This window comes from Cololabis saira, chromosome 2 (assembly GCF_033807715.1).
Source record: "Cololabis saira isolate AMF1-May2022 chromosome 2, fColSai1.1, whole genome shotgun sequence".
Lineage (NCBI taxonomy): Eukaryota > Metazoa > Chordata > Actinopteri > Beloniformes > Belonidae > Cololabis > Cololabis saira.
Genome location: NC_084588.1, coordinates 27,039,812 through 27,060,675, shown reverse-complemented (window position 1 = coordinate 27,060,675; position 20,864 = coordinate 27,039,812). Strand labels below are relative to the sequence as shown.

General features: G+C 39.1%; 1 protein-coding gene across 2 annotated transcripts in view; it reads right to left on the bottom strand.

Annotated features, from left to right (window-relative positions):
- Positions 1 to 20,864, bottom strand: part of ankrd11 (ankyrin repeat domain 11) — a 126,361-nt gene that overhangs the window by 16,737 nt on the left and 88,760 nt on the right. For both annotated transcript variants that reach the window (XM_061742036.1, XM_061742044.1), the window contains exons 3-8: positions 16,868 to 17,013; positions 11,318 to 11,450; positions 2,125 to 2,298; positions 937 to 1,137; positions 694 to 836; positions 42 to 189 (exon numbers count right to left, since the gene is read on the bottom strand). In XM_061742036.1, the coding sequence (XP_061598020.1) occupies positions 42 to 189; positions 694 to 836; positions 937 to 1,137; positions 2,125 to 2,298; positions 11,318 to 11,450; positions 16,868 to 16,954 (886 nt within the window). In that variant the 5' untranslated portion in view covers positions 16,955 to 17,013. The remainder of the gene's footprint in view (positions 1 to 41; positions 190 to 693; positions 837 to 936; positions 1,138 to 2,124; positions 2,299 to 11,317; positions 11,451 to 16,867; positions 17,014 to 20,864) is intronic.

Here is a 20,864-nt window from a genome sequence, read left to right as displayed (position 1 = left end):
TGCACGTAACTAAGTGGCTCCAAAGATTTATTTCTACAAACCTGATGAACTCTCTTCACTTGAGGTGTAAGTGCCTTTCCCCAGCAACAGATTCAGCATCGTTTGAGAGTTTGCAACCTTCAGTGGCGTTTCACCCCTTCTGTTGCTTTGACGTGGATCCCCTCCATATCGTAAAAGTAGTTTAACCACCTGAAATGAGGAAAATAAAATATTTCATGTATATTATTTTGGAACTTAACATCTCTTGAGTGTTGAGCTTTATAAGAAAAATTACAGATGACATTTCTGACACCTCCATTGTTATTACTATTATCATTATTGTTGTCAACAACGTTACACAAGGAAAAACTAGTAGAAACTGTACTTATTGTAATTTTTTTTATGTTTTTTTTTCACTTTGGGGCAGAACGATTACTTGTGACCAACAATTTCAAAGATGTTTCAAGACTAATGATCAGTCATTTGCATCCACTTCATTCCAGTTGTGTAGAATTGAAAACGCTTGATACAAGTTGCAGCTCTATATCTGCTAATAGTCAAATGCATCTATATGGAAAAAAACATATTTAAATTAACATCATTCATTTCTCCATTTTTAGGATCAAATGATAAGGAATTTTAAATGAAATATCGTCTGCAGCGTTGAGTGCATTTGGACATAAACTTTTTTATTTTTATTTTTTTAAACTTTACTTTGAAATGTCCATTGTTGGATGCATCATGGAGAGGGGTGTCATCATCCAAACCCTTGGTGTTGACCTCTGCGCCGGCTGCCAGCAGCTGTTTGGCCACATCGTAATACCCCCTGTTGCATGCCTCATGCAATGCAGTCCAACCTGGACAAAAAGATGACCGTCTCACAAGTCTACACTGCAGTTGAAAGACCATAAACACTTCAACCATACAATGGAGGGCAGCACGAACAACAACCCTTACCTGCAAAGTCTTTTACATTCACATCAGCTCCCTCACTGATGAGCTCCTTGATGCGGCGTACCTCTCCGCGAATTGCTGCTCTGTGCAGTCGAGTCTCTCCTCTCTCATTACGCTTATTCACTTTGTCTTTGGTTTTAGATGCAGAGTTTGGCGTTCCCTTCTGACCCAGACTGGACTGTGACTGGTGCTTTGGTGTTGTGTCTGCAGGTAAATAATGGATGTTTCACTTCAACACTGGAACAATCTCTTGCAATATCATTTTATAGAATTTGCTTTGATCTTTTTGTTTCATCGTCTACTATGGAGAATTGTGTGCTTAAACTCTCTCCTCCCCAGAAGGGGGCAATCACAGCCCAGTAAATAGCAGTACGATGATAAGACCTACTTTACTTGAACCTATTTCATTACATTTCAAAGATTAAACTATTGTCCAAAATATTATTTGAAAGACACTAAATCTAAGGCTATACCTCCAGGCACAGAAGAAACAAATTAAAATATATATAAAAGCATCTATACAGCGAGAATAAAATGTCAACAAGACAAAAAAAAATGGTGCGACATTTTTAATCTACACGTCTAATGCAGTTCCAGGGAAATTACTTTGTCTACCAACAATCCGAATGAACATGAGTCAATTTAAATTACTAATCATCTCAAAGCTAAAAGGATTTAAATAACAAGTAAACAACACGTAAATGCTTGCAGGCTTTTTGAATTTGGCTGTCTGCTTTGATTTATTTTTTTCAATTGGTGATATTGCAGCACCAGTTCCAGAATAGCGCAATACCAACAGGACGGTTAGTTTCATTTCCGTACATGTTATGTTTCAAAACAACACATCCACAACTTAGATGTAAGTGCTAGAGAAAAACTCTCTCATTAACAACGTAGATTGTTGCTGTAACCCGAGTTAATACCAATGTGTTTCTACTAAATTATTAGAACTGACTCTGTCCGGAGACAGGCAGAGTCTGAGAGACGACGAACAAATGGCAACATGCTCAAGATTTGCAAAACAAACAACAAGAAAACAACCCAGTGAGTCACTTCTCAAGTACCTCACTTTTAGCCCACCAATATTTCTCTCCCACGCACACATTGTTTACATATAAAGCTCCTTCCAATCCCCTTTTCCTTGTCCGCCCACAGTCCACAGAGGACGTGTCCTACATGATAAGCACGCACCTGGACTGTTGACGGACTCTTCAGCTGTCATTTGCATAAGGAAGGCCACCTGCTGCCGCTCAGAGAGGGGGTACCCGGCCCGGATCCCTGGCATCCCCATTCCAAACGGCAAGCCCGCCTTCCGGGTGTTAGTGGGCTCCTTTTTAATGCGCTTCCTCTCTGGACCTGGTTTCTCTGGAACACAAATGAGAGCAGGGGAGAAAGATGAGTTGAGATGAATTGATACAGGTATGTATGCACACTACTAAATGCACAATCACATTCATAGGTTGAATTGACTAGACTGAACCTCATGAGTGCAATCACTATTTAGACTCAGTGTGACTTTTTTCTAAAAATCTCTCATCACAACAAGGACCATTATTTTCTTTTTGCTGCATCATTCCATAAACTTCATCAAATCAGGACATCTATCATCGAAACAAAACCTAAATCCGTCAGTTCTGTTACCCATCAATATTTCAGAGTAACATATCTTCTTCATAAATCATTTTGCTACACAAACGATAACAATGGAATCGTTTAAAAAATGGATCCTTCAAGCTGCTTGAGCTCCTTTCAGATATACACCGCTTTCCAACAGCCTGGTGGAAATGACAAACAGTTTTGCTGCAATGATCAGCCAAATGCTTTTCTTTCGAAGATGAAATAGTATTCTTCCTTAACTGGACCATACTGCATTTATGATTCGTGTTCAACACTAAGGCCGGCTTGACTACCATTGCATGGCCTCTGGAGCTTCAGATGCAAGATTACGATGCACATTCAAAGCTTTGTAGTGGTGTTGTATGAGTTAATACGACCGAGCTTGCAACACTGAATGAGTGAGGTCCAAACGTGCAACACAGAACAAGTGTAGCACATACGCCTGAGACCCAGTTGGAACAACTTAAGACTGCAGAACAAAAAGGGACACTAGATGGAAATTAACTTGTATGCAAGTGGAGAAAAAAAAGTAAGAAAAAAAAAAAAAAAAAAATATGAATAATTGAAATGGAAAATTATCCGACTTTCATCACTCAGTTTAAATTGTGCCGCACAGCTGAGGTGCCGTTTTCCCTTGAACAGCTAAAATGAACTGGTCTTCCTGCAGGTGACATTCACAGCTGCAAGTGACTGAGACCACTGCATTTTTGCAGCCAGCTGTTCCACGGGCTAATATGATGTTGATGTACAAGACAGAACCCACATGCTGTGTTTTATTTTGAAAATTCATCATATTCTAATTGGTGTAGCTTAGCAGTGATACAGTGCTAGAATAAACTCAACACCTATTTTTAGGAGAACAAAGCCGATGGAGACATTTCTAGAGATATTCTGATACCAGTAATGGAAATACTCGGCAAAAATATGGGAACCGGTATCCGTGAGTATTTGCATCTATGCACCATCCGATACCATGTCATCTTTATAAAAATAATTCGTTTTGAATCTCCAAGTGGAGAAGCCAAGGCAGAAGAATGGTTTGCCTGAATTAGCATCTACCGTCAACATTATATTGGTAATATTGAGTTATTTTATGCTGGAAAATACCACCAGGACGACTGTGATGTACTCATCATGCAAGGCTTGGGTTTGCAGACTAAAGCAAAAACAATGATGAACAAAACGGTACAATTAATAGTATTTGATAATCAGCCCCTATCTATTGTTGACAATGTTGGATTTCAGTGTGTAATCAAAAATATAGGGCTGTTTTACCTTTTTCTAAGTGGAAAATACAGCTCTGAAACGAGTCTCTATTCAACATATATTTTTTTTATCTGATGTCAATTAAAAAAAAAAAAAAAGAAATGTGTGTTATTTAGAAAAAAAACGTAATAAGTAATTAAAACTCAGCGGAACAATACTCTATCAGCTGGTACCCAAAGCCAGGGTATTGGAATCGGTATCAGAGAGAGAAAATGGTTTTGGAATATCTCTAGGTGTGACTGTGCCCGTCGACTGGAATGACCAACAGCCTCAACGGCTGGCGCCACACAGCTGTTTCGCGGCACTTCTGCACCTGGTGGGACTTGCCCGTCTCTCACCCCACAGCCTCATCTGCAAGCCAAACCAGTGAGCTGCAGTGTCCCTCAGTGTTTCTCTATCTCAAGTTCAACTTTGCATCTTTGTTGCTGCATTTTTTTTCCCCGAAAAAAAGAGCACCATGTGTCAAATCTTAAGATTTCTGAGCAAACCACATCTTCTACCCGCTGGAGAAAAATGCATGAACAGCACACGTAAACTAACCTTCTCTCAGAGATCATTTTTCATGTAAATAATGCCGAAATCAGAGACCAGCCACTGCAACCGGTGATTTGAGTTTGTCAGACACTGTTGCATTTACAAAAATAACTTTGGGACAACTGTGGATCAGTGGGTAGAGTAGATTGTCCCGTAAGCAGAAACTTGGAAATTCGATCTCTAGTCCTGTGACATCTGTCCTTGTGTAGGACATTGTGTATAGTGTGTTTTTAGGGGATAAGGAGCTACTTAAGTGGAGCTATTTAGTAATTAGTGGTTACCAAACCGCAAATCAGTCACTATTCCAGTCTTTTATCTGATAATAGAAAACATGTGAATGACAAGGGCTTTACATGCTAATAAGTTGTGTCAAAAACAATATTAAGGGCAGACGGTGGCTATGAGTTTCCAGAATCCAAACATGAATTATTCTCTACTACTGCGATGAATAGTGGTTCAAACAAATATCCATTTCAAAGTCTATTTCTTTCCAAAAACAACACCACTCTTGCCCACATACATCTTGCCCAGCTTAGTCTGCAAGAACTGTTTAGGTACCAGTGGGAGACTTTCATGTCATTACCCAGCTGCCCCTGATGAAAGGAGGGGCCAACAGGCAGTGTTTATGTCTGTCTATCTGTCTCCAAGCCAAGCAACCAGAATCGTGGAGAGGAAAGAGGGTGTGACTTGGCAGAACCACAGTTATTACGAAATAGCTGGTGTATATTTCAATTCAATATGGCCTTGCCAAGGTCACCACTGCCTGCCAGGATTACTGGAGACACAGAGCTACTGGACAAAAGCAGCTGCTCCACAAAGACACATCCCACAATTATTTTTAGTGGCAACATACCATCTGATGACCCACACAGAGGGTGAAGTTACACATGAGTATAACCATCACTGAGGGAGAACAACTCCCAAGAGCAAATTCTGACAACAATGTACACTTCTTAAACAAAAAAACGGCTCATTAAAATATGTGAATACAGAGGCACAATTAGGGACGTGGATATGTCTGATTACTGTGGGACTTCAGTCATTCCAAGACTCGCTGCAATGCTGAAGGCCGCAAACACACAAGTAAATAAGGCAGGAGGAAGCATCCAAGCTTGCTGTCTAAAGGCTGTCCAGGAAACTATTTTTCCAGTGGCAAGTACAGAGCTGATGAACTTTCACTAACATCTGCGAGCACTTACAGCTAATGTGCCCTCCACCCCTCTTCAATACACTCACGTTCTACAAAGCATTTGCCATTTAGAGACATTCCTTCTGTTAAGACAGCGGGAACCACAGAAGCAGTCACAGCATGATTTTTTTTTTTTTCCCCAGTAGCCAGACCTAGAAAGTGCTAACCTAGCTTTTCCATGCTATGTTTACAAGACTGGGAGGCAGGAAGGCAGCTATTACCCCAATGCAGCCATATAGAGGAATGTTGCTACAACTATGAACAAGTCAAGATTCATTACCGGTGGCAGACACACGCTCATCTCAGATATGGAACATTTCTGGTCGTAACGGCTGGCTTCTAAGCATTTATCAAATAATTCCCAGGTGCAAAAATGATCAAAGTTTTAAAAGTGAAAATTAAAGCTGCACCAAATAGCCAACATTGACAAACAACAAAGTTCTTATCTCGGCAACTACTGCTGTGTGTGATTTCAATTTGTCAGGATGCTGTAGGAAAACGGGACACAGATTCAAATAAGATTAGTTCCACATGTTTATGACGGAGAGGTTGTGATTTTACTTTCATGAGGTTTGTGTTGGTTAATTGCTGTGAGAAAAACCCCCCAAAAGAAATAACTCAAAATTGCGCTGGCTTCCTAAAACAAGGCAGAGTAAAATGCTAACCTACAAATATTTAACCCTGTGTGACTCAAGACCGCAAGTTACGGGAGGATTACTGCCTTACAAAAATGTACAAAAACTACACAGCACACTGCATGCTTCTATTGCATCTCTCAGTCTGACGTCTATTTAAGGAACATGGCTTTAATGCGTCTCAGTAATATGATATTACTCAGCTTAATGACAAGGTTGAAACCCCACACTTTGTACCTTAAAACTTGAATAGCAAGATAAGAGGAAAGAAGAATAGATAAGGAGAGCAAGCTAGGTAATGACTGTCATGAATACATTGTGAATCTGAGCCAGGGGTCAGGTAAAACACATCAAACATAAATGTCATGTTATAACAAAGCTAGATTTCCAGATAGCAACCAGACAGTACTACAATGAACACAAATGACAAAACAAAGACTGTCTGTTGGCCAATAGACGCTATGACAAGAATAACCACTTTAACCAGCCCAACAAGGTGTGTTTGACTTAAACAAGTCTGAGTGAAACGTGTTCTGTTAGGGGAATTATCAAAGTTGCATAAAGAGGAAGCTATGAGAGCACAGGCAGGAAATGGCCAACAGGATGTTTTCTCAATACTTAATACGAAGCAAGACAGATTCAAACATACTGTTCATTGTGATCTTAGAAGGTGCCTTCTTCTTTACGCAACTGTTACTACGTATTGTTTTGATCTGTTGCACTCCGTACGTATGTATTCATTATGTATTCACAACGTTTTACTCAGTCACTAGAAGTTGTAGAAAGAGAAAGACAATCTGTGTGTAATAATAACCTCTGAACGTAGATCAACAGCAACAAAGTTAACCATGTCACTAGTAGGTTGTGACCATTTTTATATTTAAAGTGGACGTTTTCACATTCCAGAAAGATTCTACTCAAAGGAATGCTTTTTATTACGACTTATAAATAAGCGAAGCAACCGGGTCACTGCCTCACTCATTCAATAGAAAATTAAGTTGGAGAAGCAAGAAGAAAATATTAAACTTTTCACTCATTGTCTTTTAGCTGCTATGCTTCTTTGGGTGCAAATGACTTAACTCTAACAAGATTTCCTCATGAGCCTTCTGTGAAATCTTAATTCTGCTGTGGATAGGGGTGTTGAAGAAGAGAGAAGCGAGAGAAGAGTGGAAGAGGGATGACTTCAGGAAGGAGGAATACTACTGTCTACAACTCCTCAGAGATTGGTTATGGATGCTTGAAGATTCAACACAGGGATGTATGCAAATTTCAGCTCTGAGGGCTTTATTATCACCAGCTTTAATAAGTGGATGTATACAAATGTATATGTTCCATTTTCTACCCATTTACTATTCCTCCTATTCCCCTATTCCCCCCTATTTTAAGCTACTTCCTACTACTATGTTTTCAACTGAAACTGTGAAACTCTTTTTATGGTTAAGCCTACCATCCACATTTCTCAAGCAATTTTGAACATGTTTATCTACATATCATTGGGGTATAATGTGGGTGAGCATTTGTGGAAACCAAAGATCAATTGGAAATTATTACCCGTTTGTAGTGATTCCATGATTTGCTTTTCTTGGTGAATAAGTTTTGTTGCCTAATTTGCCAGGTTTTGTATCATATGACCTTTACCGGAAGATAATGCACAGATGCATCTTAAAGATATTAATGAAAAAAAGAGACCGACTTTGTTGTCCGTTGCATCAGCTGTTATACAACCAATGCCTGTATTCACTAAAACTGCAACCAGCTAATGCATAGGAGGAAAACCCTTATGCGTTCTTGGCAGAACACTGTCCCGGAAAGGTTTTTATTAAGCAATGTTTCAGCCTTTGTTCACTGTTCTGCAGCTGCCTGAGCAAGGATGGCTGTGTAATTGGCATTTCCTATAGTGTAATGTTGATGGAGATCTTTCAACACACAGAGCTAAAATGACGTGGAAAGGTTTTGTTTTGGAACGAAGACCGGCTAGTGCAGATGCAAGCATCTCTTGTTATGTATTTAAACCCTAAATATTTGCAAGGTTAAGAGTGGCTAAACTTGTCAAACTCAACCATAGCAAATGTTGATCAATCCACTACTTTGTCTAAAATAGTTCCTTTGTCCTGAAGCCAGTCAATGCCTTGCATGTTTCACTTCATTTTCTTCCTATTCTCTAACCAAATTCTTAATGCGACTCCATCCAATCTTATAAGTGACAGACAGTGGATAGATGGATAAATGTGGCCAGACATGATCATGTATGCAGCCAGAATATTGATATTCCACTATTGAATTGGCAGAGCAGAAGCACGTATGAAGCTACATCCACACTGATACATCTCAAAATGGAAGACTTTTGTTGTGGTTACACCTGACCTCCACTACTCAAGGAATGCAACCTTCAAAAACAGTAACATTTTGATCCGCTGCAGACAAGTGTCAGTTTGTAAACAACTGCTGCCGTCTAATGTGCATGAAAAAAAAACACTTGGACATGATGAAATAGTGGCAACATTCTGCTTCATTATGTATTCGGTATTCTTCATTATTATTCTTAAATCATAGGCCATCACAGGACGATAACACACAGCCCAGTAGGTGACATTGATGCTCCTTCAGTTGGCTGTCAACCACCAATAGATCAGAAGATGATGAAGAAGATGAGGCACAGTTGCATCATAGCAGCCATGTTTAGAAAAACGTGCTGGTGGAACCGCACAACTTTTGCAAAATAATTGTTATGCAGCTAATAAACTTAATAGAGACATTACGACATCTTGTAAAGAATCTACAGAAAAGGTTGTTCCCAGTTAAGTTGTGAATCCGTTTTCAGTCTTTCACACATGCCAGTGAGCAGGGACAGGCATTTGATATACAGTTGTGTAATGTGGACAGAGAGCTTTTCTGACACAGAGCTGCAATTATAACATGGATAGAGATACATTTGGTTTAAGATGCTGTTTGGAACAATTTTGAAGGAGTAGTCGTGTTTCCATCACCACTAGATTGGTGCAAAACCCTAATATCGCAAAATAAAGCCTATAATGGTAACAGCACTAATCCAAAAAAACTCAAAAATATCGCAAAAACCTTCATACGCTTTCATTAGTTTGTTTTTCAGACGTGTCGATGATCTAATTTAATCACAAAAGTGTAATCTAAATGCTTTTTGCGCATTTGTACATCTCTGGCAGTGCTGGATGTGACATAGTTGTAAATATAAAGACATCAAAATGTAGTTTCCAGCTGTTTTTGGTATCATTAATATGATGTACGGTAGTTTTGCTATCACACTACCTAAATAAGGGCTTTGCCTCTGAATAATAATTTGATTGATCATCCGCTGCCTTCATCATCTGACCATTTTCTCAATGGTGGTAGCACCCATCGGAATAATCAGTCAAAGCCTAAAGATGTTTTTGTTAATTTTTCTTTAAATTGAGATGATCTTTTTTGTTGTTTTGAAGAGAAGTCCCACAGGATGAGATACAAGGTGTTTTTAGATCCGGTTTCGCCATTACATGTGTGGGCGTGTAGAATGACGTATTGTCCCCACATCAACAAATCCCTCCCACAACCCGCCACCCCATGTTAGTTGTGTTTACATTGGCTCTGACCTGCAGTCAAGACTACCCTCGGAGGAGAGTTATTCACGGGGCAGCTCAACACACCACCTCAATGTAAAATGGACAGGCAACACGCTAGATCCACACGTTAAACGCGGGGTATTCGCCAATGTAAAAGGGGCAACAGAGAAAGAACTAGGAGAGTTATGATCATACAAAGTTAAACACCATTCAATGGAAACACCAAACCCCCGCACTGCAACTTTTATTGTAAATTCAAAGTTGCACTTTTGTTTTGCAATAAAGTGCCATTGAAAAGCAACTAGTATGGATGTAGTTTGAATTTCCAGAGGCTCAAGCCACAAGGAAATGCAGGATCCATAGAAGGACAAGTACACCAAAGGGCTGGAAGTTGTGACATGCCAGGCAACTAAACCAGAAAAATTCCCCCAAAAAACTAAACAAAAAAAACCCTAATTTTAAGTTAATGTAGATGGCAGGTAGCAGGTTGACAATGGAGGATCTGAGCTCAAGCTCCCCAATCAGAAATAAGTAAGATCCAGTTTAACTGAAAACATGCTGCAGAGAAGTAAAGTTAGAGGGGCTGAAACCCTACGTAACCCACAGACACTTAATTAGTTAGCATAGCAATAGATGTTCCTATTGTTCCCGAAAGTTCCTGAGAATTCACACTTCCCTTTATTGGAGGGGGGGGGATTGACCTCTTTCTTGGGGAAGACGGCAACCCAACAAACCAGCAGATAACTTATATGAAACCAGCTGAGACTAAAATGATTGTGTACAACAAGGGAATATTAACTTTCTGCCGAAACACAAATGTAAACATAATGACATAAATACAAGTGTATACTGCATATATAAAATGACATAAAAACCACAACAATAAAAGGATTCAAGAGTGCCAATAAGAATTTATTGGGATACACTGTTCAAACTTTCAACTTAATTAAATGCAACCCACAATGTTGACAAAGTATTTGATTGATTCAGCAAAATGTTAAACCAAGCCAAAACAGTCACAAACCGGCAGTGAGCTACCCCCCAACAAAATTAAACCCTCCAACTTCTCTAAACCTAAATTCAAACAAGCACAAACGGTAGTCTTTCTCACCGTAATTAACCCATATTGATCTCATACAACATATGAGAATTGCAGTTCCAATGCTTTGAGGGCGACTCAGGAATGAGTGGGATAGACAAAACACGAAGCCAGTGTCTTACCAAACTAGATGGCTGGTCAGGTTTGTGCATGTTCCAGCTTCTCAGGTAAATAGAACACCATTTGTGTTGCAGCTCTCCATGTTAGACTCAGACGACAGATATAAATGCCAGTAGTAGATAGAAACTCCTTAGCTCTGCCAGGCACACAGCTAACTTGAAGTTGGAACTACAGGATCACTTTCACTTCACAAAGCCCAACCCAGGTTTTACAGCGACCACTACTTCCTCTCAGCCTTAAGAGGATGGGATACAATAACCCCTCCCCCCCAATTCTCTTTGTTTGCCACTTCAAAGTCAACATGGAGCAGAACTCAAGATACTCAGATTACTCTCCAATATTTTCCTACCTGAGTCAGAATCTTTCTGGTCTCCATTTGCTCCAGCAGTGAAGGGCAGCTTCCTTTTAGGGGCCTTTTCTTTCATCTCTTTGACCCCATCACTGCGATCCAATTTGGGAGTCTTATTTGACAACACTTTATCCTGTGAAAGAGACGAAATAAAGATATGAACACCACAACAATAAAGACAATTAGAGCATAATACAGTCTGCATTTGTGTGTTTAAATGCCTGTTATTCTGTTTAAAAACATTAAAAACTATGGATATGTCAATGTTTGTATTAACTAATCTATTAAGGGCTGTTAAGTATTTAATTGTGAAGGAAAATACAATGGTCTCCTTCTGTTTTTTCAATGCAATTCACTGCACTGAGTCTTCTAGCCATTGTGGGCTTTTCCAAGGGACTTCTCCATAAAACTTCTAAACTACAATCCTGATTTCTTTGCCACAGTAAGAGAAAATTGGTGTATGGAAAAGGAGGCGAAACGGAGGGCTGCTCAGCTCTGTGGTCTACAGCTGCTGGAAACAATCACAAGACCAAGCATATCTACTATCAACAGATGTACATTCTTGTGTTTTTCCAACTCATTTCTTTGTTGTCACAAGATCTGATAAATAACTTGCTTATCCTGTCCAGTAGCTTTGCTGCAGTTAGGACTAAGAAACAGAAAGATGTCTATATTTGCATATAACCTATTTTTTTGTAGAATTATAATTACTAGAATTAATATCCTTTTCAATTTTTAAATGATCAAATACTGTATATACAAATATTATTTAAAAGGCATTAAGAACAATAATACAAATAATAAGTAAATGGATTTGTATTGGTCATTTAAATAAATAAAAAACTGAGACATGAACGGTATATCATGGAGTGACTTCACTTTACAACATTTAGACCGCCAGTGATGTGCACTTATTTCCATATTCAGATGCAGCGGTTAACATTTTTTTTTCCCCTCCCTTTTCCTTGCCCTGTGTAGGTCATGAACCAAATGTACAACTTTTTCAGAAAGGCACTGCTTTTTATTAATCTATTGCCATGTCAATGATATGTCTCAATCATCTTCCTGCTGCCTTAAAAAAAATTAATAAATAATGAAATTGAGCATTGTAAATCTGACCCAGTCATACTTAGGAACACATAAGTATCACCTTTAACATAGCATGAGCACTGCAGCAGCCATAAACACACATCCACAGAAGCAATGAGTTGATTTTGTTTATGATCAACTGTTCAAAGAAATCTGACTGATCACATCATTTAATAAAGAAATTAAATAGCTGTTTAAACATTTTCTGGCTTTATTCAGACTTCAATGTTTCTCAAACATCAATTTTCAAGCTTGATAGATCCTGCTGTCACTTTCACAGTGCTGTGTGGATGAAGTGGGAAAAGATTATGGAAAAGGACCAATGTCTGACGGATGAGGCCATTATTGTTATGCATCTCATGTTTGAAAAGGGACCCACATGTCACTTAGAAATCAAGACTTGAACAAAAGGACTACCAGTTTTAATGGAAGTTGGAGATACTTTATACATTTTTTTAATATATATTTAATAAGGCATTCCTCAGAGGCAAAAAAAGCCTATCATCATCATTATTATCCACATTCACATATAATTATTATTAGGAAGTTGCAATCATTATTGTGCTAAACGAGCAGTTCTTTTAGCTATGCATTTGTTATCACTTGACTATTTCAGGTGATGCCTGTACTTATGCAACTCATTTGACACTTGAGGAAATCAACTTTTCTAAATTCTAGGATTAAGCATTCTCTAAGAGAAGACTTTCCACAAGTTTACATATTTAGTCCAGTGAATGAATTCTTGCAGTTTTAGACCAATAAACTTCTGAGTTAAATGGTTATTATATACTGAAACATCTGGATATTTTTGATTTTACTCTATATATTTTTAGTCAATATTCCACAGAAGACAGTTTTAATAGGGTGGTGGAAATGCAACACCAGGTCAAATGTAATGAACATCCACTCACTCTATTTCCCCTTCTGCTCTCTTCTTATTTATCTACACCCTCAGGGTAGATTTTCTATTATGTGTCAACTCTTTGAACTCCTCCCCCCTGCCTTGCCCCAGTCATAAGACTATGATGTCATGGTACAGTAGAGACAAACAGTGTCAGCTACAGTGAGCTGCTCTTTCCCTTTCTCTCTCGCTCGCTCTGTTTCCATTCAGCCACATAATAACACAAGTTAAATGAAAGTATATTGCAAACAACTGAGCAAAAACTAAAGTGCAAACTGTGAGAGAAACTACCATACTAGGTATTCACTTCTTTAAAAGAAGGAGAAAGATGTTCCTTTTTAACTCAAAGATAAATGAACTCACAAGAACATAGTTAAATAACCAAAGTGCATTCCTCAAATTAGACCTAGTTTCTTTTTATGAATTACTTGTTAGACAGCTTCCTTCAATCTGTCTTCACATTACACCCCGTTCGGTGGTCTCCTAGCAATAAAACCTCTCTGTCTCAATCCACGTTTTACCCACCGCTGCGCGCCTTCTCCCCTCCCTCCCTTCCTCTATGCCAGAGTCTGATGCAATCCTTTGCAGAGAGCTGTAAATCCATGCCTGCATAAGCTCTAACTCTCCTCTCTTTGCTGGTTGGCGCCAAGCAGCAACCCTCTAACTTCCGTGTTGACGGTCATGTGTTGCAGTTCCCCAACTGACTACTAGAAGCTAGATCCAAAAGTGAATCTCCACTGAATCCCATGTTAAAATGTCCAACTTTAGAGCAGAAATAAACATATTTACAGCCTGATTAAAAAAAACAAAACATTTTGGTCTCAATTGTTTGATCTCACACCCATGACACCTCTGAGGGGGGCTGAATTATTTTTGTACCACGACAGGAGAGTTAATATCAAGCGATACAATAATTTTTAATAGGATTGACAGTTGGTTCAGCCAGTGGCTAGCTGCTACCACCAAATCAAGCTATTGGCAACAATATAGCTAAGGATTAAACTAGATTTTCCGAGACATCCAAGTATACATGCGGGAGAAGACAATCGTATAAATGTCGAAATAACTCGAATTAGGACCGCATTATCTGGCACTAAAAGATAGATCTGAAGAGCTTCAGTTTGGCCAGGCTAAGGTGTATACATGGCTTTTAAAAAATTGGATATATATCAGATTAAGGCAACAATTCAACTTTCTGTCAGTGCATGTAAACGTACTGACTGACTCATCTGTAATTGTCATGCTACATAGTGAAGGAATCAGCCGTTTGTATGAACCTAGCATCTGCTAAACTCAACAGTCATTTTTGAGTCAACATGCAGGTATATCCCGATATAAATGTTTGATGACAGCTGTGTAGATATTTCGGCAGAGTTCACCTGAAGGAGCTGGGAGCAAAGCTAACTGTGATTGACATGTGAGGGGGTGGCCCACGTGACCATATGCTTTATCCATTGTATTATAACTGTATAATATACCGTTTATGGTTGGTGCTGCTGCTGGTAGGTTAACGCCATGACATCATCAAGCTGTGCCAAAGATTTTGTTTTACTGCAAAGTATGAACCTGTGTCGGAGTAAAGTTGAGAAAATGCTGCCTTCATAACTTTAATTCAAGAGCAAATGTGTTTTATCCCTTTAGAAGGCAAGTGATCACATTTGGTAACTTCAGTAGAACTGCAGTCTGTTATTACAAAAAACTTAAGTTAAACAAAGTCCTTTAATATTCTCCAATGACCCTCTAGAGTTGAATTGTTGACATTTCGCGTATTTTATTATACTGTATAAAATGACAACAAAATAATAATCACTTTTATAATTTACAAAATAGAATATATGCAGCTGTACCAGCATCTGTAATCTGGCAGAAGTAAATGCAAACACGGACAACTTCAGATAAAAATGTGGATCACAGATCTAAGACGTACAGACTGAGATTGGACAGTCAGAGATCATGAAAATAATGATTTTGGTGATTATTTTTCCATTCGATCTTGTATCTAAACATTTTCCCAGTAGAATTTTTTGCATGCATTTTATGTGACGGACTGTTGACTTGTCAAGGATGTCCCCTGTCTTTCACCCAGTGACAGCTGGGACAGGCTCCTGCCCACCTACAACCCTGGACATGATGGGTAAATTAAACCCAAACCACAATGTGTCAACCCGATGCCACATGACATCGGAGATAAGGGAACTTTCACTCTAGGCCCTTACATACTCCCTTATGTTGCGGGATATTTCTCCCTTTTGCCAGTCTTGGTACCTATAGGTAAGCCAGGAAAGGTGTAAACTGTGACCACCTCTTTTTTTCTACCTCCCGACGTAGACAAAAAGACGTAAAATGTATATGTAAGAGCCATCCACCCATTCTGTAACCTAGTGAGAAGAGCGAGAATTCAACAACTTTCTGATCACTTCGTTCGTGTGCTTACCATAGTCGTAAGCACAGAGGAGCCGCTCGCAGTTAAAACCTGCTTACAAACGAAACACCAGCTGGTAACGAAGACCCAGACACTTCCAGCTGAGGAGCCGCAACGCTTTTTTTTTAAATTATTACCGACTGATGCTTCACATGTAGCTGAATCTGTGTAGTTACCCTGTTCAAACGTTCCCAGTCAACACACATTAGCATGCCCCCCCCCCCCGCACCTCACACACACACACACTCCCTTGTCCACTCGCCTCTCATGTGCATGCAGCTCACACACGCTCAGACCATTAAAAGGACATGACACTCGTATAATGTGAGGAAAGTTGACAACGTCATTTCTTCCGGTATTATTTTTTTATTATTTATTGACCATGAACGCAATGAATGCAACACACACACACGACATTGAGTCAAACTTTGTTTCTCAAATGTTTTATGTATGTAAGGACATGTTTGTTTGATTTTTTTCTCTCTTGCTTGCCAGTATGTAAAGGCCAATGGAATAAAATTGGCGGCTCACTTTTATGGAAATGTTACAGAACGCCAGTATTTAAGCACTAATAACTGAAATTAGGGCTCTATTCATTATGAACCCCTATGACATGCTGACAAGTGAAGTGGATTAAACCTGCATGCTGGTATTTGCATAAAAATAAAAAATAAATAAAGTGTGGAAAAAGAAGTTGTGAGTAAGTAAACTATTTCTTTACTACGTTTCACAGATAAAATAACAAAGTCCTTCACAAATATAAAGTAATTCTACTTCATTCTGGTAATTAGAGAATGAAATTCAGTCTAATTATCAGGTTCATCAGTAATAAACCCTAAGGGTCTCAAGAATGAAAGTCATATTAAGGGAAGGTCAAAAGAAAAATAAATAAATAAATAAATAAATAAATAAATAAATACTACTATGCTGTAGGGAAACCTTTTACAGTTGATAGATGTTTTGCAACCATTCTAAATCCAATTATATTATCTATCATTGTTTCCTAACTGTCTGCAAGTGCCTTCAAGGTTTTGTGCCAATAATTAAATGTTGTGCTATTCGGTACAAGGTTTCTAGGACAGACCGCAATTGAAAACTTAGGTAGTTGTAATTTGTACAGTTGGTTTTTCTGTCTTACCTTTTTCCCACCCTGCTTTTCCACCATGTCGGTGTTGAGTGGGAAATGGTCCAGCTGGGGGGTTTTAGAACCCCCACCTTTGGGCATCGTTCAGCTCTCCCCACGCCAAGCTTCATTCACGCTGCCATTGCATCGTCATCAACCGTCTAGAACAAAGAAAAAAAAAGGGGGGTTAGCGGCAAGCCACTATGCTTCATTGAAAACACATTTGCACACTGCCAGACAATACAGCCATTAGTAGCACATCAAGCACTCTATTTTCAACCATTCCACCCTTGGTCTGGAGATAAAGCAATTAGGTGAAAGAAGAGCTGTATCTGTGGCTGGCAAAAAGCTTGTAATTTCTCAAGGTGGAACCACAAGAATTTGCAATGACAGTCTATGTGATACCAAACATTCTTTGGGAGTTTGTAAAGTTTGAAACATTTGTAATCAAAATATTAGACACAGAGTGGCATGCTTTGTAGACAATATAACACAACTAAATAATTAATATGCCGGAATTCAGTAGGACACCAGGACAGACTATAAAATGTTGTGGGATAGTAATTCAAGTCAAAACAGAAGAGCAACGTCTTCATAAACGTGACTGGCACGTTTAAACAAAAACTTGAATAACTACTTGCGCCACAGGAGGCCAGTCCTCATAACTGTGGGCTACAGTATTTTACAGCATCCCTACCTCTGTGGACATATCCTTCTTAAATCAAACACAGCCCTACCTATTCTACAGGTTTATGATACAGGTACAGATAAACATTTCTCCATTGTCAGTGTCCGCTTTGTCCTTTGTGGCAGTACACAACGGGGAAATGTGCATCACTGTCCCTTGCCTTCCTTCTTGGGATGGCCTTCTGCCTCGACGGGCCATGAATTAATCATAGATTGCATCACTCAATTCTCTTCTCCATAATGCACCCTCTTCTGAGTGCGCCAAAGAATGATCATCCCTGCGACTTGACTGAATGAGTGAACAGATGAGACCATGGCTGCATTATTTTTTCTCTAGTCTGAGACACTCGCCCTCCAATCTTCCCTGGCGCCACTTCCATATCCCCTCCCCCATCCACATTCCCTCCACTCTGCAGTTATCCCATTGAAAGACTGCTATTTATAACCGTCAAGTCAGTCACTTCAAGACAGACATCAAACCAAACGGTTTGGCACATAACTACAGTGGATGATGTACAGGCTACCTTTACTTTTAAATGAAAAGAAAGTCAAAGCAAACCACTTATCCCTTCCTTTCTCCTGTGGTTCGTTGTTACTTCCACCCCGCCAATGGTAGGCACCCGAAACCACCTTAATAATTCCTGAACTCCCACCTTTTACCACATCAAAGTGACAGGAAGGTTGACTACCCTCAGAAATAAACAAATCGTGCAGCAATACAGATGCACACCTCAAACTAGGTCAGCTGAGCTTTTAGAAAAATAATCTCCCCACTATATTTGGACGACGATGGATGGACAATTACAGCAACAGAGCCTTTTGCTGATATGTGAAACACAGGAAAAATATGTTTGCAAGCTGGCAGTCCCATAAAGATGCACATCAGGAGAAAACCTTGTTCAAAACCACAGGCAGCATTTCCTCTGTAACTCCATCCCTGTCAAGAAATACTAATTATATGCTGACACTGTGTCTGTGTGTGCTTTCTATGTACGAAGTGGATTTCCTCCATGTGTGCATTCGTGTGTAGTGTGGCAGACCTTTGACCAATTTCTACAAAAATAATACACCCCAAAAAAGACATTTCCCTGCTACTGACTTGATTCCTCAACAATGGTAACATGCTTGTGCACATACAAAAAACCTACTATATTTCCAGGTTCCAAGAGAAAATAGTTTTGACACCTAGTAATGAGCCAAAATGTATCAATTTTATTGATTAATTTACATTTAATACTATAAAAGTATTTGTTTGGTTGGTTTTATTTATCCAATTAAATAAAATGTAATGGGTTTTCAGTATAATAACCGTGAGTTAATGTGATGGTGACCAGTCTAGGCCAGTAAACAAACAAAAAGATTACAATTTTTAGACAGCCTTTTAAGGGTTTAGAGGTGAAAAAGAAAAACATGCAATAGCTTTGTAGAAATATAGATAGCACTAAATTCAACTTCACATATAGAAGAGTGGGACATGTTGAAAACAGAGATAGCTGCAGCGAGAAGCACTGCTCATCTTGGTAATATGTATTGTTCTGTTGGAAAAAACTATCTTGACATTCAGTCTATGTCCATACTGGTACGTATTTGTTTCAAAACGCTATTTTAAAATGGAAGCAGGCAGCGGCAGTTTCATTAAAGACTTTACCTGCATAAAAGCCGTTACCAACGACAACAAAATCAGCAGTGCTTCCTGTTTTGTCTCCACATTATTTACAGTGTCAGTAAAGTCCATCTATGAAGTACTGTCTGGAAATTGACACAGGATAAAAGCCAACCGAAAAGGAAGGACACGTATGATCCAGCAGAGCAAATCAAATTAATGTATTCAGTGAAACTATGTAATTGTTTTCAACTGTTTACACTTTTGTCCACATTAGATTGCAATGGTTGCATGTACAACCTGAAACAGGGTCCGAAAGTGAAACCGATCTGTTTTTAAGGCTGAATTTGAGAAGTGTGGATGCCAGGCATAATTGTCACAAAAGTTTCATGGAAGCCTGTGGATACCAGCTGACATACAGACAAGTGACATCCCCCACATGGCAACAGTCCCGACTCCCTATGGTATCAGCCTCCGTAAGTAGAACAACATTGTTATCCCCCCTCCGAAAAAAGCACAAACACAACCCAAAGAAAATGAAAAAAGACTGAGGTGTTTACTTGGCCTCCAACATTTTCTAATACCAATCTGATCAGATATTCTGGCATGTGTGAGAAACAACCACGATCCACAAGGAACTATTGCTAAGGTGCTGAAAAGAGACCATTCTTGACATTGTAAGATGTTCTTAGTCCGTGCCCTGACTGCTGAGAGCTCTTTTGACAGCATGAAAAAGACCAACTAAATGTTAGGCAGGTGATCATAATGTTCTTTGTACAAGACAATTAGAATTAAGTTATGAGCAAACCTATCAATGGTTGCTTGCTAACCACCGCCCTTCTTTAAATTCATTCCCTGACAGGGGTGCATATTTCTTTCATGCATGACGTCAGCCAAGTTAGGCTTGGCCATGAAGATGATAACTGCAGAAAGGATCAATGGTAAGTGAGCTAGAGAAGCGATCTTTTTCAAAGGAAGGGAGGACCTGCCAGAAATGCTTCTACTCTCTTTACTCTCCCTTGAATAAACACTCTTTTTCTTTCTGTCCCCTGTATCTTTCACTCTACATCTTCCTTATCCTCTAAGCCACTCCTTGTGTGGTCAGAGGCCAACACTTCAGCATATTGCAGCATACTCTACAATGATACACCGGTACACATCATATATAGCTGCTGGCTTTGTAGTTGTCAATTTGAAGTAAATCCAATACCTAAAGCTAAAATAAAACTTCTTGCCTGCATTTCCTGAAAGTCATATGAAGACTACTGCAGCTTGTAGATGTTTAGAGCAGCCTTTTAAGAGCAGATTTGTAATGTTGAAATGCAGCTGCTAAAGGTCAACATATTAAAATCCACAATGATATAAAGAAAATAATAATAATTTAGTTTCAGACATCTGCTGCACTAAAACTACATGCATCCCTGACCTCAAACCAAACTAAAAAGGCTCTAGGATCAGATTTTATTAAAAAAAAAAAAAAAGAGTTATGCAAGAAATCCTGCAATAATGTGCTAACGATTCATTATGAGGAAAACTAAGTGAACTTATGGGAAAAAGAAAGCCACAAGTGCACACAGAGGCACAGCTGAGAGAAAGTGATACAAGAATAGAGATGAAAAGCAAATGTTTGCGCCAACCCCATGCCACTCCTAACTCATGATTCTCACTGTACACACAAGAACACACCTCAAATTTTCCACACTGACAGCTGAACAACACAGC